The 24,843-nt window shown below is 40.9% G+C and overlaps 2 protein-coding genes and 1 non-coding gene across 3 annotated transcripts; all 3 read right to left on the bottom strand.

Annotated features, from left to right (window-relative positions):
* Positions 1–1,503: 1,503 nt before the first annotated feature.
* LOC133881393 (pentatricopeptide repeat-containing protein At5g56310-like) lies at positions 1,504–5,304 on the bottom strand. The gene is made up of 2 exons (XM_062320310.1): positions 2,525–5,304; positions 1,504–2,231 (listed from the first exon to the last, which is right to left on the bottom strand). The coding sequence occupies exon 1, from the start codon at positions 5,128–5,130 to the stop codon at positions 3,610–3,612; it is 1,521 nt and encodes a 506-aa protein (XP_062176294.1). The 5' UTR covers positions 5,131–5,304; the 3' UTR covers positions 1,504–2,231; positions 2,525–3,609.
* Positions 5,305–5,384: 80 nt separating this feature from the next.
* Positions 5,385–5,469, bottom strand: TRNAM-CAU (transfer RNA methionine (anticodon CAU)). Its single transcript is given in 2 exon segments — positions 5,385–5,420; positions 5,432–5,469. It is a non-coding gene; the product is annotated as a tRNA-Met (tRNA).
* A 13,064-nt stretch (positions 5,470–18,533) lies between these two features.
* LOC133882851 (uncharacterized) lies at positions 18,534–24,370 on the bottom strand. Its single transcript, XM_062322070.1, has 7 exons — positions 24,157–24,370; positions 22,196–22,295; positions 21,984–22,104; positions 21,750–21,871; positions 20,856–20,977; positions 20,603–20,762; positions 18,534–18,805 (listed from the first exon to the last, which is right to left on the bottom strand). Exons 1-7 carry the CDS (start codon positions 24,281–24,283, stop codon positions 18,691–18,693), a joined length of 867 nt encoding a protein of 288 aa, XP_062178054.1. The 5' UTR covers positions 24,284–24,370; the 3' UTR covers positions 18,534–18,690.
* Between the last annotated feature and the right edge of the window lie 473 nt (positions 24,371–24,843).

Below are 24,843 nucleotides of genomic sequence, written 5' to 3'. Positions count from 1 at the left end.
AACACAAAAAAAAAAAGAAAAAGAAAAAAAGGAAGAAGAGTTAGAAGAAAGGTCAGATTTATTTGAGAGAGAAATTAGGTTAGAAGAAGAAAGGTTTAAAAAAAAAAAAAAAAAAAACAAATAGGAAGTTAACACCGTTAAAGTCTAGCTGTTAAAAGTTTCATGTGCCTATCACATGTTTTAGGACACTTGTCAGCTTATTAAACCGGTTGGTAGTCAAAGACTACAAACTGATTTGTAGCTAATTTTTGTCCAAAAATAAAAACTAAATAAAAATTAACATTTTGACCTTTTAACCAAAGCTAAAGAAAAGGAAAGAAAGAAGAAATCGGAAATTTGCAACAATGGGAGCATTTATACCTTGGGAAGACAAACTTCTCTATTACAATTTAGGTCAAAACGATAGTGCAATATATGTATAAACAGTATAATGTACTTTTGTGAGCTACATATGGAAATTGTATCAGCTTATTTTATTTATTTATTTATTTTTACAATTATAACTATGTGAACTCTAGTGCTGAGAGGAAATTAGTGAGTATTGAGTAGAACGTTGTTCACATGACCAAAACATTATACTAGACCTTAGATACACGGATTATAATTAAGAGAAAAACGCTCCTGTGGCTCGAGATTTTACCTTTGATCAAATTGCTCTTAAGTTTTAAAGTTATCAAACCATACTTTAAGGTTTGCACCGTTATCAAATAACTTCTTTTGTTCTCATTTCGTTAAAAGCTTTAACGGTAATGCCATGTCATGTCCAATAAAATTAAAATGAAGACAAATGTTTTAGGTCCACTAGCTTACATCGTACACACGCAACATTAGACTGCCATGTCACCACAAAACATACAAATTTGGCCACATCATCTCCTTAAACATACGATTCTTTTTTCTTTCCACTCCCGCCGGCTTCTTCTTCTTCTTCTACTGTTGTCTTCTTTCTTTCTCAATTTTCTCGGCAACCGAACACAGCACAAATAACTTCTTAACGTAAAAAAGGTCAAGCTTTTCTCCAAACCTTCAGGAATGTCCTCTAAAACTTTGGCAGGATTGCCTATATCCATGCAGGCTGCAGCAACAAGAAGAGTAATGTTTATTATTCACTAATATCAATGAAAATAATACAATGATCTCCAGTTTCTCTCTCTCTTTCTAAAACTTTAAATTAATTTTTGATCAATGTGAAAGCCTATTGACACATTTTATTTGTGTTCTAGTTGGAAAACCTATTCTTCTTAGTCGCAAAGAAAACCTAGGAGCACATCCATTATTTGTTCAGAAATTGGGGTGGATAGTTTAGATTCATCAATGTGCCTGTGTTTTACTTGCGAATTGAAGAGGAGCCCGATTCTCATAATTACTCGTTTCCAGTGTCCCCTTCCAAGCATCCAATTTGTTCACTCAACTTTTAACCTATAAAAGCATAGACATGAACAGGGCAACACAAACACACGACACTACAAAATCCAAAAGACAAGGATACAGCACAACAGGGACGCAAGTAATTTATATAATATCTTTTTAGATTCATTATTTACAAAAGGAAGATAAGACAAATCACAAGTACCAAACAAATGCTTAATGCCTGCTTGTTGTGTCCAACTCACTTCCAAAACACATCTAAAAATTTTATTTGCAGGTGTCTAATAAGTTTCAGATACAATAAGTGGGGCACATGGACACTGCACCTCCTTTAAGTATTGCTTCATAGATCCTAATGCCCCCTCATTTAAGTTGTAATCAAATGTTTTGGTTTTTTCAGAAACATGACTATCACATGATTTTAGGGCCCACCATCTTCAAAGGAAAGCATCCCAAATATTGCCAAAAGACCATTGCCCCTCATCTCCACCATGTACCCCATTTCCGCTACCACATCCATCATACCCACATTTTTCAGAAAATTGAACTCCCATTCTCCAATTGTGAAATCAGGAATTCCGTTGTCCAACTCTCCACCACAGTAATCCAACATCACCACCACCATCCTCCAATTATAAGATATTGAGCTCCTGCCCTCAATCCTTAAATCCAAGCACCGTTCCATCGCCGAGCTCTCCACCATTACAACCCCAATAACATCATCATTATTTTCTTCTGGCCGGCACCGTCATCATTCTCCATATCATCAACGTTACCTGTGATAGATGCATTATCTGATCTTGGATAAGTGACAGTAGGGGAGAAATTACCAACGTTATACCTGGACAAATAAGAGCAGGGAGCTGCAAGATTACAAAATTCAGAAGTGTCAAACTCCTATAATGTAAACCACAGAAAGTTTAATTTACTGATATTAAAAGAAATAATGAAACTTAAAATCTTGGATCTAAGAAAAGGGGGAAAAAAAAAAAAAGGCATTCCCACAGAGTTAACGATGTAATTGACCATACACTATGGATAACTGAAAACTGAGATTGCAAAACCATAAAACGTGTTCTGGTATTGAAAGTAGTAGACTGTATTAATTAAGAACCATAACTCGTAAGAGCTTTTCAAAAAAAAACAAAAAATTTACCTGATATGTCAGAGACTCTTTCCCCCTCCAGTTGGCATTAAAACGAAAAAATCATAACCACTCATTGTAGCATTAATGACCTCTCTTTGGTTGGGGCGAAATGAGTGATTTCTAATTACTTTCTTGTTATTGGCCTGGTAGTGGAAGTAGGCAAACAACAATCAGGATGACATCTATGCAAATAAGAAACTCGACTATAATTCAGATGAGCACCTCCAGCTTTTTTGTCCAAGGGAAGTTCGCATTACTACACTTTTTATCATTAGAACCTTCAATATAATTAACTTCAACATACTTGGGGATGTATGGTTCCCTCTCCATAGGGCCTGAAGAAACACCAAACCTATCTACGGAAGAGAATGAAACTGATAATGAATTCCACCTTTCATACCCTCTTGCCTCAATTTGTAGATTAACTTGGGCATCACATCTCTTGAAGTCCTTAATGTAGCTGCTTCAGGTGTTTCATATTGAAAAGACCTGGTAGCTACCGTGGATGCAGAATAGTGTGATCTCTGTCTTTCCCATCGACTGAATTGGCACGAAGGTACCCATCAAGCTGCTGAATTTGCTTATTAGCATGTAATTTATGGTGCAGGATGATGAAAAATGTCCTTGTGTGACTTCAACATATCACCAAGGAAGCAGGGCAATACAAAATGCATACGAATCTAAGGACTTGCCTTGCGTCCTATTATTTTAATTACCAATAATCTCCGCAGGAGCAAGACCCATCTTTAAAGTGATGGAATCAATTTACATCCCTCACAATTATCTCCCGTCCATAAATTTTTTATATGAACTTGGTGGCTGTGTGACAATCTCCACAAATTCGAAGGTTTTTGGTCACACAGAGAACTCCAGGACTAGTGTTTAAAAGCCCAAATGCAATGGCTAGCTTTTCACTGTGGGTGAGGTTATATTCTTTCTCCTCTTCGCTAACATCATGCAAAACAAAAGTAGTATCAGGTATGTAACCCGCTGCCTTAAATCTTCTTAGGCAATGCCTCCAAAAACATATAGATTTCCTTTACTTGAGGGTGAGATGTATCTCCACCAAGAAACAAATGAGATTTCCCATTAACCTAAATCCAACTGCATCCAGGATTTTTCTTCATGCCTCGACATTTTAGAAGAGCTCTCACATTGTCCACCTCCTTCCACATGCCGGCTTCAGCATACATATTTGAAAGCAGGACATAATTCCCACCATTTTCTGGTTCTAAGACAAACAACTTTCTAGCAGCAATTTCTGCAATTTCCAAATTGCGGTGGCTTTGGCAAGCAAACAATAATGCACCCCATATGCTTGGTCCTGCTTGCATTGGCATTTTATCAATGAGCTCTTTTGCTTCCACCAAGCGCCCTGCACGACCCAAAAGATCTACAATGCAAGCATAATGTTCAACTCTTGGTTCAACAGAGAATATTGAGTTCATACAATTGAAGTATTTTAGGCCAACATCAACAAGACCTGAGTGGTTGCATCCAGATAATAACCCTATAAATGTGATGTTATCAGGCCGAATGCCCGCTCTGATCATTTCCTCAAAAGTCCATACACATTCCATTCCACATCCATGGGAAGTGTAAGCAGTTATCATAGTATTCCAAGCAACCAAATTCTTTTCACTTTGACCTATCCTATCAAAACATTGACGAGCATCAGCAAGGCTCCCACATTTAGCATACATTGCAACAAGTGCTGTCTGTACAGAGGCATTCGAACCCAAACCAAGCTCATCGGCAAAGTCATGAATCCGTCTCCCATGCTCAAGAGCAGCTGAATGTGCACACGCAGGAAGCACACTCATTATTGTTACCCAATTAGGCCTTACCTCCGAATCTTCTTTCAACATCTCAAACACATGCAACGCCTGGTCAGCCAACCCGTTCTGAGCATACCCTGATATCATAGCAGTCCAAGAAACAATATTTCTACATGGCATTGTCCAAAACAAATCCTCAGCAACATAAATTTCCCCATCCCTCATATACCCAGCAATTAAAGCATTCCAGGACGAAATATCTCTCATTGTCATTTTATCAAACAACTTACGGGCATTTGCTAATTCACCACATTTTACATACATATCAATCAAAGAAGTCCCAACATACATATCAAACTCCAACCCAATTCTCAAACTCTGCCCATGAACACATTTTCCCATCCAACGACTTGACAATTCGGCACAAGACTTGAGCACAAAAGGGAACGTAAAGTTATCACCCTTAACGCCTAGAGAGTGCATTCGAAAGAAAATCCCAATGGTTATTTCGAAATACCCATACCGAGCACAAGCCCGAAGTATCGAATTATATAAAAGAGCAGTTGGGGTATTGATTTTGTGAAATACAGCCATGGCCGAGTTAAGATTGCCAGAACTGGCATACATAGCGACCATCTTGGCGGCGAGGAAGGCATTGGGTTCGACCCCACGAAGGGCCATGTGGGCATGCACTTGTTGGCCAAGTTTTAAGAGGTTGTGACCAGTCAAGAACTGGAAAATAGGTGCATAGGATAGGATGTGAGGCCGGAATTGGTTGAGCAATGGCTCCAAGAGGGTACATAAGGCTGTTCGAGTGAGAGTCTTGGAGTAGAGCATTTGATTGGGGGTGGTGGACTGTGGAGTATCATACCACTCCCACTCTCATATATATTGCAAGCTCTTCTTAAAACTCCTTTAAATTGGTTATTCCATGGTTTATTAAAAAGAGAGGAATGAGAGACAAATTAGAGAGGATCATGAATATTGGAACCGAAGAACAGAATATATGTGAAAAAAGAAAAAAGAAAAAAAAAAAAAAACACTGGCATGTGTTGTTTGCATAGACGTGGGAAACATAAAAACAATTATTTTGGGGTGAGAGAGGCTCGAACTCTCGACCTCAGGATTACTCGAAAGCTATGAGACCTACGCGCTAGCCAACTGCGCCACCACCCCGGATGTGGAGAGTGATTTATCAGTTATTTATATCTAATCATTCACAAAAAATACTATCTATATGCATTTCACTACCCCAGTTGCTCAAGCTGCTCAACTATGAGAGAGAGAAATTATTGAATTAGTATGAAAACAAAAACGGAAAACCCAAAGCAGGAATAGTAGATTGACGAGATATTACCACCAAACTCGGTTATATAATGTGATTGCCAATATGTCATCATCTAAAGTTTGATTTAAATCAAACTGCTTGATTATCAGAAAAGAAAAACCCAATGTATCCTTCGATTTGCAATCGCACCCTATCATACCATGGAAGCAAAACCCTATTTGATAGCTTAAGAACCAGGTCATATGCTTCTTACAATATTTTCAAATATTTAGAGCATCCCCGATAACTTAGTCATTTTGCACTTCCAGCAAAGATGGTGTGATGTTTCGGTTAGATGAGTTGGTGATGCTGGGTTGGTGATTTTCTTGGTTGTTGTTGGAGAGGTGTGTGAATTAAAAAATATATAAATATTATTTTAATAAAATATAGAAGAAGTTTAGATAAGAAGTTAGATGCATGTGTTAAAAAATGGTTAGTTAAAGTAGATGTTGGTACAGTTTCCGATATGGTGACGTATCGCCTTGTGATTCGCCAAACAACTTCATCCTCCTTGCCTTCCTTGGGATCTACAAAAATGACAAACGACTAGTCGGAGGCACCGACTACGCCCACTCCGATGACTAAGTCAGTACAAACTTTATGACTTTCAGGGAGAACTAAAAATCTTAAAACTTAGAGAATATAAAGAATATATCTTAAAAATACTTGGCGTAGTAGTCTTATTTATAGGCTCTCAGTTAAAGACTCACTGGAGCTCTTGAAGTATAGTTAAACTAGGAGTCTTAAGTCCTGGATCGTGTAGGTTTCAATTATATCTTCATAGAATTTGAATTGAGTAGAAGTTGGATAGGATTCCGCCTCTTTTAAATGAGTTCCACGTTGATAGGGATTCGTATCCCATTGATGTTGGGATACAGATCCATTCCGGAAATCTTGGGATTGGAGACTTAACAAAAATCCCACAAATCTTGGATATAGAGTTCTAACAGCTAACAAATACTTACTGGGTGAATCTGAGAAGATAGCTTCACGGCGCTTGTACTGTACACAAACCAATCCTCCAAGGTAGAAATATCCTAGACGTGTTCGCTCCATACAGACTAGGAGATTTCGGTATATTCTACAACCTGTGGAGTCTTCCTGTCCGAGGTGACCAATCTACCGAGACATGTCATAGTCCGAGGTGCTCAAGCACCGAGTTGATTTATTCGTATAGGGTTGTGGCAAACATCCGAGGTGTTACGACCGAGGTGTTCTGACCGAGGTTTTTGAACCAAGGTGACCAAGCCAGGTCGAACCGGGTCGGACCTACAGGTTGAACCTCCGACTTGTCTCCAAGGCCACGTGGCTTCAGAGTTAGTTATTTCCCCAACAGTTACTTCCTAATTCTTTTATTTCAAAATTTTGAATTTAAGGGAATTATTTGTATCCTCTTAATTCGTACTTTGAAAACTGTCGCTATTCACGCCATAAATGTCGTACTTGTCAGTTGCCGCCTTTTCCCATCATAATGACTAAATCTTGCACGCTCATGATGACGCCGACTTTTCAAATCGAGGCTTGCATTCTCGAGGTCCCGCCTTTAATAAAGATTTGATTTTTGAATTTTAGGCGGCTGTCTCTTCGATTTTCGGGGATTTTGAAATGATGGCACCCCTTGATCTCTTGGACACGTGTGGGGGGCATTTAAATCTTCACTCTTCACCCCTCTATAAATATTGTACTTTACCGCATTCGTTCATTTTTACCATTGTTGCCGATTCTTCAAGCTTTTTCTTTCCTGAAATCCTTTTGCACCCCCTTCTCTTTTCGACTTCTTGCTTTTCTGCTCTGAAATGGCCAAAAAGAAATCTGCCTCTGATGTTCCTTCTACTTCACGGGCACGAGCCAAGAAATCTGATGGTTCCATAGACCTTTCTCCCCTGGAGAGTAGGGTGGAAACTGTTATCTTCGAGAAGCATGAGGACGTTCTGCGCCTGAACTATGACATCCCTCCGACGGTGAGGATGTTCTACCAAAACCCTAAGACTCGGGCTTTTAACGGTGGTGACATCACTCTCTTTGAGAGGATGTTTATGGCTGGACTTTGGCTTCCCTTTCCCAAGATCGCGAGGGACTTCGTCTTGTTCCTGATGGTCACTCCAAGTCAAATCCTGCCGAATGCTTGGAGATATCTGTTCGCCTCCTATATACTGTGGAGGTTGGTCTTGAAGAAGGAGATGAAGATCCTTCAGTTCTTCAATATCTATCGGTCAAGGCAGATTACGGAAGGGATGATCGAGCTGGCTGTGCGACACCCCCCTTGTCTTCATCAAACTCAAGAGCGGGCTGACAAATAACTAGTTTTGGGAACAACAATTCTTTCGAGTGTTCGGGTTGTGGGAATGCCTCGAGGACACTGTTCTGCCTGAAAACCGTAGGATGCCTCGGACATGGCGGTTGTTGCGACCTCACCTATGCGAACGTCCTTCCATCATCATAACTGACCGAGAAGATGTTGGAAGGATAAGCGATTGGTCCGCAGCAAGGGTAAAAGCTGAAAAGTTTGAGGAGATTGACTTCAACACACTTGTAATCGATGAAACCATGAGGCGATTCCGCGGATATACAATTCTGGAAAACAAGAAAATGGTCACTAAGAGAGGCGCAGCCAAGAAAAAGGGTGATGCCCCTTAATCCCCTAGACAAGCCGCCAAAAAGAGAACTTTCGAACCCACCGCTATAAATTCAGAGGAGGTTCCTCTAAAGAAGAAGAAACAAGTTATTCCCCTGGCTGCTTCTGGTGCGAGGAGGACTCCTCCGAAGAGCACTGTGCTCGAGACCAACACCGAGGAAGGCTCAGTGAGCTTCTGAGGTTTTGTTCCAGAAGTCTCCCCGACCCGAGGAGCGAGAGCCTTGCCGACTTTTCACCTAAGGGATGAAATAAGCTCTGAGGGGTCACACAATGGCTTAGAAGTTAATCACGAAGAGCAAGATGCTAGAATTTCGGGGGCAACAAGTTTTGCGCCTGCTAGAGCAGAAAGAGAGGCATAACCTACACCTGAGACAAGCCCCGAGCAGGCTCTGCGTCGGGTAAAACACATGGTTCAGAAGAGGAAATTCGGGGCATGAGAATGCCTAGCAGGAATAATCTAAGAGGCTGAGAGGATGTGGGGCAGGCCAGTTATCAGGCCCTTTGATGCCGATGAAGTTTGCCAAGAGTCTGCCTTTTCGGGCAAAGAGCCCGGTGGTGATGATGATGAAGAGGCCAGCACCCCCCAAAACCAAACTTTTGCCGAAGACATGGAGGAGGAGCACACCCCTAGGACTCCCTCTGCGGAGCGAATGGGCACCCCTCCACCCCCCGAGCCCAAGGGCGAAGCGGAGAATGGGATATCTCCGAGGTCTAGGCCTTCTGCAGATCAGACTGAGGAGGGTGAAAGGGGAACACTAGAAGGCGAAGGCGCTGTGAGGCCCGAAACTCCTCAACATGCAGGAGTTCCAGAGAGCCCTAATCCTGAAAGCACAGGCGTAGTGAGGCCCGAGGCACCTCAACCTACGGAAATGCAAGATAGGTTTGAAGCCGATCCCGAAGTTGCAGGAGCGGTAAGGCTCGAGGCACCTCAACCTACCGAAGTAGAAGATAGGCCCGAAGCTAATCTTGAGGCTAGCACAAGTGACCCAAGGCCAACTGACTCTGAAGCCGCCCCTAATACTAAGGCTACTCCAGCTTTCGAGGAACCCAATTCTTCAAGGTTCAGAGCGACTTTCGAGGTTCTGGGTAGGGGTCTTCTTGGACATTCAATGGAGGCCATCAAGAATCTCATTCCCGAGGGATTCTTGGCGCACGTAGGGACTGCTTCTCCCGAAAGGATTGTCCAAGGCATCCTCATTTCTCAGTATCAGGTAAACTTTTTCAAATAGTTCTCTGTGTGGGGCAACTTTATGTTAACTCGCAATTTGTTCTGAGTTTCTTTTCTCTTTGAATTTGTAGCTTTTGGTGAAGATAACAGCCCTTTAGCAAAACTTCGACAGGCGTCAAGAAGTACAGCCTACGGCTCCAGCTCCCGAGCTGCAAGCTAGACTCTTGAGACTTGAAAAGGAAGTAACGACTCTAAAAGCTCTTCTTTTATCCCAAGACGAAGAGCTTGCCTCTCGGGACTCAATAACATCCAAGGAATGGTCTATCAACGCTCGGTTGAAGAGGGTAGTCCTTGACTCTAACGAGCGGTACAATCGCTCTGTCATGGGTCTGGCCAAAGAGTTCGAACGGGCGGATCAACTGGAGTCTCGGTTGGAGGCTGTTCAAAACGAATGCTCCGAAGCCTGTAAAAATGCCAAGAAGAAAAAACTTAAGGCCGAGGTGGAGAGGCTTGAGGCTGAGAAGAGCAAAGCTGTAAAGGTGCAGGATAAAGCAGAAAACCTTTTGATCAGACTTTGGGCCAAATACGCCTAATGCAAGGCCATAAAAAAGCGCTATCTGAAAGAGCTGAGCTATGTGCCTTATCTCTGAGACTAGAGCTAGGGTCGGGGCTTCAACTGGGGGTTCGAGAATTTTCAAACTTTGGCAACAAAAACTCAATACAAGTTTGACCCCACCACTGTCGGGCCGCTTCTATTTGGGATCCCAGATGAAGCCATCAAGGAAATGGAGGAGTTCGACATCGATTTTATGCCCGATGTCCCGAGTTAGGGTTCCATCACTCCCAATTCTTACAAAGATCCTCTAGAAGATGATGCAGCCTGAAAGCCAACTCTGAGGCTCGAGTTTCCTTCCTCAGATTTACATTTATTTTGTATGTAAAAAATTTTGTAATGAACAAAATTTTAATGTCAATGAATGAAATTTTGATCTCTTCATTTTCTTTATCTTGTTGACCATATTACCCCCAAAAACTTGTACAAACAAACGGTTTGTGTAAGTTTTGACTAAGAGGATTTAAAACTGGCACCCCTCGAGGGTTTTTGAACTTTACCCTCAAGGGTTAAAACTTGTAAAACAAACTAGCACCCCCTGAGGGTTTTTGAACTTTACCCCTTTAAAACTTGTAAAACAAATTGGCACCCCTCGAGGGTTTTTGAACTTTACCCCTTTAAAACTTGTAAAACAAACTGGAACCCCTCGAGGGTTTTTGAACTTTACCCTCGAGGGTGAAAACTTGTAAAACAAACTAGCAGCCCCGAGGGTTTTTGAACTTTACCCCCGATGGTTAAAACTTGTAAAACAAACTGGCACCCCCTGAGGGTTTTTGAACTTTACCCTCGAGGGTTAAAACTTGTAAAACAAACTGGCACCCCCAAGGGTTTTTGAACTTTACCCTCGAGGGTTAAAACTTGTAAAACAAACTGGCACCTCCCGAGGGTTTTTGAACTTTACCCCTGAGGGTTAAAACTTGTAAAGCTTTAAACACTTGTACCCCCCAAAACTTGTACAAACAAACGGTTTGTGTAAGTTTTGATTAAGAGGATTTAAAACCGGCACCCCCAAGGGTTTTTGAACTTTACCCCCGAGGGTTAAAACTTACTTGATGATTTTTTAAAGAGGTTTTGTCCTCATATCTTCTTCCGAGGTGTTTTCTTTGAGATTTGAGCCCGATAGCCTTACTCAGCTTTGGAGATATCTTCTTTCACTCAAACTTGTTATAATTTCTGAATTGTTGTCAGGTCTTGATCATATCCATATCTTTTCTGAGCTACCACCTTTGACTTAAGTGAGTAGTCAAGTACCCTGGGTATTCCTCCAATACTCGACCGAGTTTTTTGGGGAGGAAGTCTGGCAAATAGTCCATTGGGTATCCTCCCAATGCTCGACAGAGTTTTTTGGGGAGGGAGTCGGGTGGATAGTTCCCTGGGTATCCCTCCAATACTCGACCGAGTTTTTGGGGGAGGGAGTCGGTTGGATGTTGATGCGGCTTTGACATAATAACTTTGTAGTAGACAATAAATATAGAAGAAGATCCTTTATTGATGATAAGATTGTCGAGCTACAATTACTACATATAGTATTTCTTCAAATGCTCGGCATTCCATTCTCTAGGGAGCATCTTTCCGATCTCAGACTTCAAATGGTAGGCTCCCTTTTTATGACACTTCACTACTTGATAGGGGCCTTCCCATTTTGGTGCTAACTTCCCTTCAATCGCCTCTTTGGTCATTAAGCTCACTTTCTTGAGGACCCAGTCTCCGACTTGAAATTTTCTAGGGTCTACAGTTTTATCCAAGTACCGAGCTGTCCGACCCTGATAAGCTACCCAGGTTACTTGAGCATGGTCTTTTTTTTCTTTTCTTTTTTTTTTTTTTTTTTTTTTTTTTTTTTTTTTTTTTTTTTTTTTTTCTTTCTTGCAAAAGGTCCAAGTTCAAGTTGATACCTTCATCATTGAGCCCTTGGTTGTAGTAGGCCACTCTGAAGCTCGGGGATCCTACTTCTGCCAGGATGACCACCTCGGTCCCATACGTGAGGGAGAAGGGGGTTTCCCCGGTTGAAGTTCTGACTGTTGTCTGATATGACTAGAGCAACTCATGGACATACTCTACCCAGGCCCCTTTCTTCTTTTAGAGCTTCTTCTTCAATGTTCTCATCAAGGTTTTATTCGTTGCTTCCACTTGTCCATTTGCTTTAGGATGTAAGACACTGGAATAATCATTCCAGATACGGAGTTCGGAGCACCACTTTTGGAATTGTTTACAGTCAAACTGTGTCCCATTATCTGTTACAAACGCGTGTGGTATTCCGAATCGACACACAACCAATCTCTAGAGGAAATTGATTACGTTCGTAGTGGTTATGGCTACCATCGCCTCTACCTCAGCCCACTTGGTGAAATAGTCGACAGCGACAACCAGGAACTTCTTGCTGCCTTTACCCAGGGGCATTGGCCCGACAATGTCTACCCTCCATTTTGCAAAGGGCCACGAAGATGTAATGGCGGTGAACTTCTCAGGGTGTGAATTCACTACCTTGGAGAACCTTTTACATTTATCACAATGCTTCACGACTCGGGCCGAGTCCTTGCTCATCGAAGGCTAATAATAACCGGCCCGAGTTGCTTTGTGTGCCAACATCCGAGCTCCCGAATGGTTCCCATAAATACCTTCATGGATCTATCTCATCACATACTCTGCTTCATCTTTTGGGAGGCACTTTAGTAGAGGTTCGGAGTATCCCTTTTTATAAAGGATTCCTCCCAGGAGACTATTCCGAGTCTCCTGTAGCTTGACCTTTCGAGCTACAACCTTGTTCTCAGGTAATAGGCTGTTCTTTAGATACTGAATGACATCAGTAGCCCATTCAGGTTCAATCGGAGTCGTATCCAACTCCATAACATCAGACTTTGGGGAAATTGATGGCTCGGCTAGAACAATAACTTCTTGAGCTGAGGCTTAATCTCTTGATCGCTCCCGGAAGCCAATTTCGAGAGTTCATCTGTTGCCTTATCCGCCTCCCTCGGTATCTTAGTGATAACAATCTTGTCAAAGTAAGACTGGAGTTCGCATACCTTTTCTAGATACTTGGCCATTCTGACTTCCTGAGTGTCAAACTCTCCCTGGACTTGGCCCACCACTACTTGAGAGTCACTACAGATTTCTACATTTGTCGCGCCCACTTTTCGGGATATGGCCAAACCAGCTATAACGGCCTCATATTCTGCCTTATTGTTGGTGGTGACGAAATCCAGCTTGACTGCAAATTGAAACTCCTAGCCCTCCGGGTTTAACAACATAACTCCGACTCTACTTCTTTTATTGGCCGAGGATCCGTCTACATAGACCACCCAAGTAGACTCTTTGGGGAGTTCTTCACTTTCTGGAATGTTGCAAAATTCCACAAGAAAATCTGCCAAAGCCTGGCCCTTTATGGCTGTCCGAGGGTGGAACTCGATATCAAATTGTCCGAGTTCCACGGCCCAGTTAACTAACCTCCCCGAAAGGTCGGGCTTCTACAAGATTTTCCTCAATGGGTACTCAGTCAGCACTCGAATTTCATGAGCTTAGAAATAAGGCCTCAGTCTCCGAGCCGAAACTACAAGGGCAAAAGCCAACTTCTCGATCCGAGGATACCTCTCTTCTGCTCCATGAAGCACCTTACTTGTGAAATAGATAGGCTTCTGAACTCCAGCTTCTTCTCTTATCAGGGCCGAGCTTACCGCCGAGGGAGATACAACCAAGTACAAGTAAAGTATCTCCCCCTCGAAGGGTCGGCTCAGTAGATGAGGGTTCATCAATTATTCCTTTAACTTTCCGAATGCCTCCTCACACTTTTCACTCTAGGTGAATGCCTTTCTCAAGATCTTGAAGAATGGAAGGCACTTATCTGTGGACTGAGAGATGAAACGGTTGAGTGCTGCGATTCTCCCCATTAACTGCTGAAGCTGTTTAATGGTCCTCAAAGGTTGCATTTCGAGGACTACCTTTACTTTCGGGATTTGCCTCGATACCTCAGTGTGATACCAGGAATCCCAAGAACTTTCCTAATGATACTCCGAAGGCACACTTGGTAGGATTAAGCTTCATCTGATGTTTTCGCAGTGTGCGGAAGGTTTCATCGAGATTTGCTATGTGCTTGGCCGCCTGAATGCTCTTGACTAGCATGTCATCTACATAAACTTCAACATTCCTGCCAATCTGTTTTTGAAATACTTTATTTACTAACCTTTGATACGTGGCGCCGACATTCTTCAGGCCAAAGGGCATCATCTTGTAGCAGTAGAGTCCTCGGTCCGTAATGAACGAAGTCTTCTCTTGGTCAGGCTCATCCATGTGTATTTGATTATACCTCGAGAAGGCATCCATAAAACTCAAGAGTTGATGTTCGGACGTTGAGTCCACTAGGAGATCTATCTGAGGTAATGGGAAGCTATCCTTAGGGCAAGCCTTGTTCAGATCGGTAAAGTCCACACACATTCTCCACTTGCCGTTAGACTTCTTCACTAGCACTACATTAGCTAGCCACCCGGGGTAATCGACTTCTCAGATAAATTCGACCTTCAGTAACTTCTCAACCTCTTATGGTATTGCCTGATTTCGCTCTACTGCTAAAGTTCTCCTCCTTTGCTTCACGGGTCTGTAGTTAGGATCCACATTCAGCTTGTGGACAATGGCCGAGGGATCAATCCTTGGCATATCTTCATGGCTCCAGGCAAATACATCATTATTATGCCTAAAGAACGCCACTAGCTCTTCCTTCATTTGTTGGGTAGTTGCGAGCCTACTCAAACTTTCTTCTCGAAATCTCCGACCTCAAACTCCTCAAGGTCTTCAACCGGCTCCCCCAACTGTGATTGCTATTTTCCCTCTTCTTTAGTTTTCTCCCCCAGATTGTGAGTGTCGGGGGAATTCTTCAAGGAGAGGTTGTAGCATCTTCTAGCCTCCCTCCGGTCTCCCTTCACAACTCCGACCCCTTTAGCGGTTGGAAATTTCATACTCAGATGTGGAGTTGATGTGACTGCCTTCAACTCATTAAGAACAATTCTTCCAAAAATGGCGTTATATGCCAAGGGTCTATCTACTACCAAGAACTTCACCATGATGACCTTCTGCCTCGGGTAGGTCCCTACGGTGACTGGAAGCTCGATAGAATTGAGAGGCGAAACCTTCTTGCCCGCAAAGCCCAACAAATGGCATACAACCGAGACCACCCTACCCTAGGGAATGCTCATATGATGGAAAGCTTATTTGAAAAGAATATCAGCTGAACTTTCTGTATCGATTAGTATACGCCGAATCTGATGGTTGGCAATAGTCAACAATACTACAAGGGCATCAGTATGTGGGAGTGAAACTCTGGCATAATCTTCGTCCGAGAATCCTACAATCATAGGATCACACCTTCGAGCCTTAGGAGGCTTTTGCACCAAATACACCTCAAAGTCATCCAACTGTCTTGCATAAGCCTTCCGGGCCGAACAGGACTCTCCTCCTCCTCCGAATCCTCTCGAGATGGTATGAATTATGGGGAGGTTGTCATTCTCTCGGGCTCTACTTCGGCTTCTTTCACGCCTCTCTTCTTCCCGAGGCCTAGGAGTGGGCTCCTTTGCCCTTTCTTGCCTTTCTTCTCGTCTTAGGGCATAGTCCCTCCTATGCCACCTTTCTTCCTCTTCTCTCGGCCTCAAGGCCCGAGCTCGATCTTGATGGTTTCTTTCATTGACAAGAAACCGGACCAACTTACTGTTCTCAATGAACTTCTTTATCAGTTGTCTCAGTGATATACACTGCTCGGTAAGATGACTATGACAATTGTGGAAAACACAATACTTGTCTGCTAGACGAGCTGGAGGTACCCCTGGGAGGGGTTTTGGTCTTTGGAAGGCGGGGTCCTTCTCTATTGCCATCATAACTTCAGTGTGAGTGGTATTCAAAGGGGTCCACTTGTAGTCCCAGAAATTCTTCCTCACCTTTTTATAATCCTAGGGGTTGTGATCTTGCACCGCCTCGGGCTCTTCTTCTTGCTCCACTTCTCGGAAGGAGAAGGTTCTGACTGCCTTTCAGGGGGGCCTAGGAAGGCCCGAAGTGTCTCCTTCTGGTTGATGTATCTATCAACCTTGATCATAAAGGCGTGTAGGTTTTTTGTTGGTTTTAATGCCAACTCTGCCATGAGGGGGCCATCCTTCTTCAACCCCTGGAAAATTGCACTATAGATGAAATCATTAGGTGCACTCTCGGTATCTAACTTCTCCTGGTTGAACCTCTAGAGGTAGTCCCTGAGAGATTCATTGGGACCTTGGCGCATGGAGAGTAGGTACCCTCGGGGTTTTCGCCTAACCCGTCCTGACATAAACTGCATCAAGAACTTCTGTCTGAGGATATCGAAATTATCAATAGACCTCTGTAGAAGATTCTTGAGCCAGTCTGTGGCCTTTCCTGACAAGGTGAATGGAAAGGCTCGGCAAGCCACTGCATTAGGGGTCTTGCGTAAAGACGTATGAGAACGAAAGGTCATCAGGTGCTCCATCGGGTCCTCACTGCCTGTGAAGATGGGAATGTAATGAACTTTGGACTTCTTAGGCAAAGCCGTGTTAGCAACTTCGTTCGTGAACATTGAATCAATGTTATGAAAGAGATTAGCTAGAGGCTCTTTCTCGCTCTGCTTCTCTACCACGGTTTTTGACAGTAAGTCATATTTTGCTCCCAAATCGAGGACCATTTGTTGTAGCTTCCTCTCGGCCTTAGTTGATGGGGGTGGAGGTTGGTTTCCATGCAGAACATTGTTCTTGTTTCGAGGCTCACCGTCTTCTCCAGGTGTGCGATGGTGCGGGCGTTCAGGTAGCTTGCAACACCGCATTCTAAGCCAATAGATCATTTACGTTCTTATGCGCTTGAGCCAACTGTTGATTTAGATTGGCTATTCGGGCCTCAGGGCCGATGGAATCCGCTTCTTCATGGGTGTTGTTCTGACCCGAATTGGTACAGCGCGTATTCACCATGACGGATTTTTTTTTTAAGGAACAATGGTGTTCCCACATACGGCGCCAAACTGTTGGTATAGTTTCCTCACCTTGTGATTCGCCAAACAACTTCGTCCTCCTTGCCTTCCTTGGGATTTACAAAAATGACAAATGACTAGTCGAGGGCACTGACTATGTCCACTCCGATGACTAAGTCAGTCCAAACTTTATGACTTTCAGAGAGAACTAGAAATCTCAAAACTTAGAGAATATAGAGAATATATCTTAAAAATACCTGGCACAGTAGTCTTATCTATAGGCTCTCAGTTAAAGACTCACTGGAGTTCTTGAAGTATATTTGGACTAGGAGTTTTAGTCCTGGATCGTATAGGTTTCAACCGTATCTTCATAGAATTTGAATTGAGTAGAAGTTGGATAGGACTCCGCTTCTTTTAAATGAGTTCCACGTTGATAGGGATTCGTATCCCATTGATATTGAGATACAGATCCATTCCGAAAATCTTGGGATCGGGGACTTGACATAAATCCCACGAATCTTGGATATAGAGTTCTAACGGCTAACAAATACTTACTGGGTGAATCTGAGAAGATAGCTTCACGGCGCTTGTACTGTACACAGACCAATTCTCCGAGGTGGAAATATACGTGTTCGCTCCATACAGGCTAGGAGATCTCAATATATTCCGCAACCTGTGAAATCTTCTTGTCCAAGGTGACCAATCTACCGAGACATGTCGTAGTCCGAGGTGCTCAGGCACGGAGTTGATTTATTCGTACAGGATTGTGACAAACATCCGAGGTGTTACGATCGAGATTTTCGAACCGAGGTGACCAAGCTGGGTCGGACCTACAGGTTGAACCTCCGACTTGTCTCTAGGGCCATGTGGCTTCGGAGTTAATTATTTCCCCAGCAGTAGAAAAAATAAATTTTAGTAAACCATTTTAGATACAGAAGTATATAAACTATTGGGGATGCTCCTACTATTATTTGGTCTCCCGTAAAAGCACCACATCAGCCTTTCAATTCCTCAGAAACCTTCCCCAACAACAGTACCTTAGAGCGTTCCTTGAACATTCAACTTGATGATGAATACTGAATCAACTCTCTCACCTTCCTAGCCCTACCTCCTTTTTTTTCTTTTCGTTCAACTTGATGATGAATACTGAATCAACTCTCTCACCTTCCTAGCCCTACCTCCTCCTTGTTTTCTTTTTGTAGGCCCTTAGGACTTGGAACAATGATTTTGTGCATCATGACTTAGAAGCAACAAGTACTGTACTAGTTGAACTTTTGTACACATGACAATGAACACTTTAATGAATTCTAAAAAATTAAAAATAGTGTTATCATAAAGACTAAACTGAACACTGGAAGTCCCTTGCAGCTGCAGATACCTGATCCAATGACACTGCAGACTAAAATTTTGGTTCACTTAGCTTGCCTCCATAAAACAACATATGAACTCACGCTACTGCACCAAGCAGGTTGAATAACAGTATATATTTTTCTATATACAAACTATAAAGGCGACATAATTTGTAAAAATTCCATAAGCAAAACTGTAATTACATTTTGGCGTTGAGCCAATGTTTTACTACAAGGTTAGTGTGGTCTGTTTTACTTGGTCTACATAAACCAAAGTTTTTTTACTTCTTTTCTTCTTTTTTCAACGAGATTTGATTACTGGAACTATTGAGTATGAACATGTTTCGCTCTCCACCCTGGAGTCAAGGAGCTTCAACGACTGGAACGGTTGAGTATGAAGAAGTGCCACTCTCCACCCCGGAGCCATTCACTTTGACCTTTGTCCAGGAAACCCTCCACGTCTGGAGCAGACTTTGCCTGCATTTAAGGGGCAACAGCAAATGCATATATGTGTGTGTGAGAGAGAGCCCATGGGGGGATGATACAAATGCATTGGCTAGTTTTTTATTTTATTTTTTTCCTGCTTAAATCCTTCAGAAAACAACAGTTGCCAAAGCATGTCAATTGCCAAACCAGTCTAATAGTCTACAGTGGAATGTAGTTTCTTTTGCTAAACTTGGAGAATTTGGCTGTCAAACTTTATTGGTCAGTACCATCCTAAGAATAAAAGCAACAATCATATCACCCGTTCATGGACATACCATGAAAAATATGCCTGATGGGTATTATTCTGGTGCCGGCCAATACGCACTTAGACAACATTCATTGCTAAGTAAATTTAGTTTTATTGAAAGCGTAAGGCGCCCCTACGTACACCGGAAGTATACAACATGAAACACCTAACTAGAAAAAGAAAAATAAGCAAGAAAATCAGCAAAGCTGATGGAGTAAATTTAGTTTCATTGCAACTTTTTGAAGTATGTTAAACTGAATGCAAGTGCAAACCATGATCATGGGGCACCGGAAGCAGTGGCTGAGCCAGAGGATTGGGGGGGGGGGGGGGGGGGGGGGGGGGGGCATATGGTGATACATTGTAAGATAATAATGTATTAATTTATGCCATAATATTGTAAGCAATCGAAAATACTGAATGTTTTACGGAAATCATTTTATGTTGAAACAAATAGAGCCTTAATCAAGTAAACTTAATCAATTTGTTGATACTTTTATCTAATTAATTTAATTAACATCATTAGATTTTTTTAGGAGTATATGAAAGAATGCAAGAAAACTCATAAATTTTACTCAACAAGCTCTAATTTAATATACAATCTTTAACATTATATTCATCCAATTATGACATTAGTCCTTTGAATTGATAAATACTGCAATTGAGTGATAAATGGAACTGGAACATTTTATTAGAACAAGAATTAACAAGGAATTCAAATGCACGTGCTTAATATATAAACTAACTCAGCTTCCTTCTTTGTGATTCATACATATACCAGTAATCTCATTTGCATTGAGGAGACCATTTTATAGTCTGCAAAACAGTGGGGGGTCACATAGTATTTTTATTGAAGAGACTCCATAATATTGTTGAATTTCTAAGGGATAGAAAAAGCATTTTAGAGACTTTGGGGGGCCACTAACCACAAGGCAGAAGAAGTTGGAAAAAGTAGGGAAAGTGATGAACGCATGTTGTCCTAAAAATTAGAGAAATTGAATAGTCCACTCTTACTAATCAAAAAGAAAATAAATAAATAAGGTGAGAAATGGGGTGTCGCTGTTACTAGAAGAGAGAGCAATTCTTTTATACGCAAGGGGGGAGATTATAACACTAAATGAAGAGATGTGGGGAAAAATTTACTAGACGGTTCATGAAAGTGAAAATAATTTGTCCAATGAATTCATAAGTAATTTATTCCATCATCCACCTTTTGTTTCTAACGAGAACGGTTATAATTAAAATTTAACAGGGTGGGGCTACAAACAGGGAAAATATGTTTCCTTGGAAAATAGGGTAGATAGATAATTATCTTTTGGACATCTAGATAGCTACTTTAGAAATAGAGGAATCTTGCATGTAATTATAAAATCATTAAATTCCCAAGAGGCATCCGATTATGCATGCATAATCAAGAAAGTTAAGTATAATTAACAAAATTCTAGACAATACTTCTTTAGTAAGGACTTCCATATATCTACATAATGGAATCAGATATTCTGTTATAGTAAGCAGCAGGAGGGTAAGACAAAACTTTAAATTACCTCTCTCTTTCAATACTCCTCTTTGCAAGCATAAGTGTCAAGAACACAGGAACCATGGCAGCACACAAATGCTTAAGCGTGTGCCCACTAACAATATGATGAGTCCATTCGTAAATCACCTTATCTGCTGCTTCTTCCACTTTAGCTAAAAGATAAAATCCTGCGTGTAAAGAATTAATGTCATACACATCATAGCACAAGGTAAAAATATTTTAAGCATATAAAAAAGGAAACACTTGTTGAAAAAAAAAACCTGCAGCCCAAAGCCAGTACGTGGAATGTGTATACATTGGAGGCAATAAGATAGCCATTACAGGAATAGCAATGCAAGGAACAAACTGGATCAGGGCATATGGGCGGAGGTCATCAAAAAACCTGCCAACAAAAGTTCCAGTACTTATATTCACTGAAAACGCAGAACAAAAACCCCTAGACCATGTCCCATTTTTCTGTTCTTTTTTTCTTTTCTTTTTTCTGATAGATAATAAAATTGTATAAAAAATGGATTACCCCAAAAAGAATCTAGACCATTTCTTATTATGAGGTGGTTAAACCAATCACATCCAAAGTGAAAGTGCAGTCACCAAGATGTCTCTTTAAATAGTCCAAAGTTAACCTCAGATAGCAATTCCAGGAAGTAGTTAAAAGGTGAAAAATGCACAACTCCTACTTTGACATTATTCCAAGCTCCATAATGGTTTAACACGTGACCAGTCCCCCCACTTGCCTAAGCAATAAATTACAGAACAATTGTCAAAAATCCTAAAGCACTTTAGTATAAAACACAAGCCACTTAGAGCTTGTTTGGGATTGCACTGAAAAATAGAGCTTTTATATGTAGAAAAAGTTTGAAAGAGCTTTTTAGAAAAAGCTTCATTTCAAGCTTCCCGCAAAACGTAGTATTGGGCTTTTTTAGAGCAAGAAAGTTCAAAAAAAGTGCTTTTTAAGTTTTTTTACCAAACGGACCCATTTTTGTTTAGCACAACTTTTTATGTACTAAAAGCACTTTTTAAGCTCTTTAAAGCAATCTCAAACAGGCTCTTAGTAATATAGGCAAAAGACTTCTATCCCTACAATTGAGAAAGTCTATGTCCACCATCAGGAATCAAGCCATATAGAGCTTAAAACAAAGGAATAATGTGCTTGCCTCCAATAGAAAATGCTTATTATGCCTGCCATTAGTAGTGGTATGATGGAGATTTTCCCCTTCCTTTCATCAATCCTTTCAATGATAAAAATCGCGATTATTGATGTGAATGCAATAGTCATCTGTGTTTATCATAAACTCATATGTCAGAGGTAAAACAATACCATATGAACAATTTAGAATAACAGTTGAGATTCTGTGGAACTAAATTGTCTTTCATCACAAAGCACTCACTGGCAAGCGATCCCACACAAGACGAGCATCATTTGGCTTGAGATGATAATATGAGGATCCAAAAGCAACGGCAGCAACACCAATGTAGAAACATGTCCAACCCCAAAGCTCACCTTGCAAGCTTTTGATGCAAATATCGAACCATGATGAGTAATCACAATAATCTTCATGTAGGGATTGTATTAGAATGATAGTTACAGAAACCACATTACCTCAGCCTGAAATAATTCCCATGATAGCAAAGTACAAGCCCTATGACACCAATAACAAGGAAAGGAAAATTTGAAACCACATTAAGTGTATTGGGAATACCTGAAATATCATAAAGAAGCCTGTCAGTACAACACAACAGAGTGGTAAAATGAGAAAGTTCAATACTGCCCAAGTTGAATGATAGGCACAATTAAAAGCATAAACAACTCATGAAGCACACCAGGGGTATGGAGTTTGGCCAAGCACAAGCATTACCATTCTCACACACTGCCCCACTTTATATTCCACAATTCTATAAAGTCAAGAAAACATGAGCATGTAGATAGGACCATGCATATCAGCTAAATGATTAGTTAGATTAGCATGTCAATCATAACGCTAGGCAACAAGCCAACCTACTCAACACAGATATTAACCAGTTTTATTTTACAACTCTTCTTTGACAGTTTGGCAGCTTAGTCATGGTTGCTGTCTTGACTCACACTGTTTACTGCTTAGTGAGAATATAAGCACGGCCTTAAAGTATTAGCTGAACAAAGGCACGCAAATATAGAAAAGGGCTATGCCTCAACTGGAAAAGCCAATGCCTCCCAGGATGCTTGTGAATGTCAATGGGCGGGGCATGAACTCAACTGGATAAGTCAACTCCTTTTAGGATACTAGTGAATCTCAAAGGCCAAGATATGAAATGCATAAAAATCATAAAACATGTACACCTCAGGCTACACATGCCTTTTATAATAGCCCAAAATTTCTTCTTGAGCCCTAAAGCTTTTTATCATCAACTCTTTTAACTGTATCCTGCAAAAGCCCAAGCTATGATAGAAGTTTCAACGTTAAACACGTTTTCCTTGAATGAATTCAAACTTTTTTTTTGGCTTTCTGTTGATAAGTACAATATTTATTAAAAGGAACAAAGATGATGCAACCCATTTACACAGGCTGTTTACAAGAAACGAGCCCCTAAAGGGGTAGCAACTACCAACACTTAGGTAAAGAAAAGTCTAAAAAACAAGAAAATAAGAGTAGGGAAAAACCACTCCTGCAAGTGAATCAATAACACTCCTCAAAGATAAACCCTAGTATAATGCAGAGACCATTCTATCCCATGTCAAAAGATCGCCTATTATGTCCCAAGTTCGAACCAAATACTTCACCCGCAATGCCATGGCACAGCACACCAAGCTACCCTCCTTTCTTTATCCCCAAACTCCCCTTGCCACCTCGCCCATATCCCCTTTGCAATTTGAAGAAGCACCCAACTAACACCAAACAGAGAAAAAACCAAAGAGCAAAAATCTCTCACAACCGGATAGGGTATTGCACTAAGAGACGATCCACGGACTCTCCATCTCTCTCGCATGTGTTGATTTGGTTGAATTGACCCAAAATTGCTTACTTCTTCCTAACAATCCTCGAATTCGGCCATGACCTAATTGAATTTGATCATATATTGATAACAGGTAGTAACAGGACTCTCTGGTATCAAATTTACTCCTCCCAGGAACTTGTTCCCGATCCAAATGCTTCTTTTCAAAAACGTGGCCTCAAAACTCACCCATTGCATATCTAACTTATCAATACAAAAAAGATATTTATTTTCACCAAATAATTAATGCCAGCAGTATTCATAAAAATAAAAAATCAAAATAAGTAGGAGTTGCTAATAGCTACACATTGTACCATTTCCCAAAATTCAACTTCTTGAACTCCACCCAAATTTCATTTTCGCCATCCTATAATTTGTTCCTTTTGGATGAACAATTCATGCAGTAAAAAATTTAACAAATTAATTCCACTTCCAACTGGATATAACCTTCAAAATGGTAGAATATGCATCACAGCCTATACATACAAAATCTTGATATGTATATATATATATATATATATATATGTTGTTTTCAAGAGAGAGAAAAAAGAGAGAGGGTGAATGAGGAACCCTAAGAAAAGGGCATATCACCGAAGAATTCGCGTTTGTCAGCAAAATCGTGGTAAGCTTGAGACTGAGGAATCACTGGGGTCACGATCATCAGCACAACGAAGCACAGGATCGCTACTCCCCATGCGTAAACGGTGCGTTTCTTCATTTCCACGCTGCACAGCTGACAAGAAGCAGAGAGAGAGCACCTACGCAGACTTGTTTTGGTTTTGTTCAAATCGAACTCTTTTCACTTTTCGGTCCGCTTATTGTATCCGGTCGGTCCGGATAACCCTTTCGGATCTTATGGTTCATCTCAGTCAAAATTATAACAAATCGAGAAAAATACACATATTGTACTCAAATTATCACTTAATTATCAATATTTATTTTTAAATTATTAATTATGTCAATGTCCTTTATAAATTATCAAAAAATGCCAGTCCCTCAAGACCAACAAAAAACAAAATGACTCTAAAAAAATTTTAATAAGGCAAAATATCTTTATAAATTCGAAAAAAAAAACCAATTAAAAAATGAAAATAAAAAAAAAACCAAAAACAAAAACAAAAAATAAAAAAGGAAAAAAAATGAATTTTTTATACAAAAACAAAAAACCAAAAAAAAAAATTTAATAAACAAAAAAAAGGCGTTTTTTTCTGTTTTTTTATTTTTTAAGGATTTTTTTTTGTTTTTTATTATAGTTTTAAGAATTTTTATAATTTTATA

The sequence above is a fragment of the Alnus glutinosa genome, chromosome 11 (assembly GCF_958979055.1).
Source record: "Alnus glutinosa chromosome 11, dhAlnGlut1.1, whole genome shotgun sequence".
Classification (NCBI taxonomy): domain Eukaryota; kingdom Viridiplantae; phylum Streptophyta; class Magnoliopsida; order Fagales; family Betulaceae; genus Alnus; species Alnus glutinosa.
This window is presented reverse-complemented; position numbering and strand designations above follow the sequence as displayed.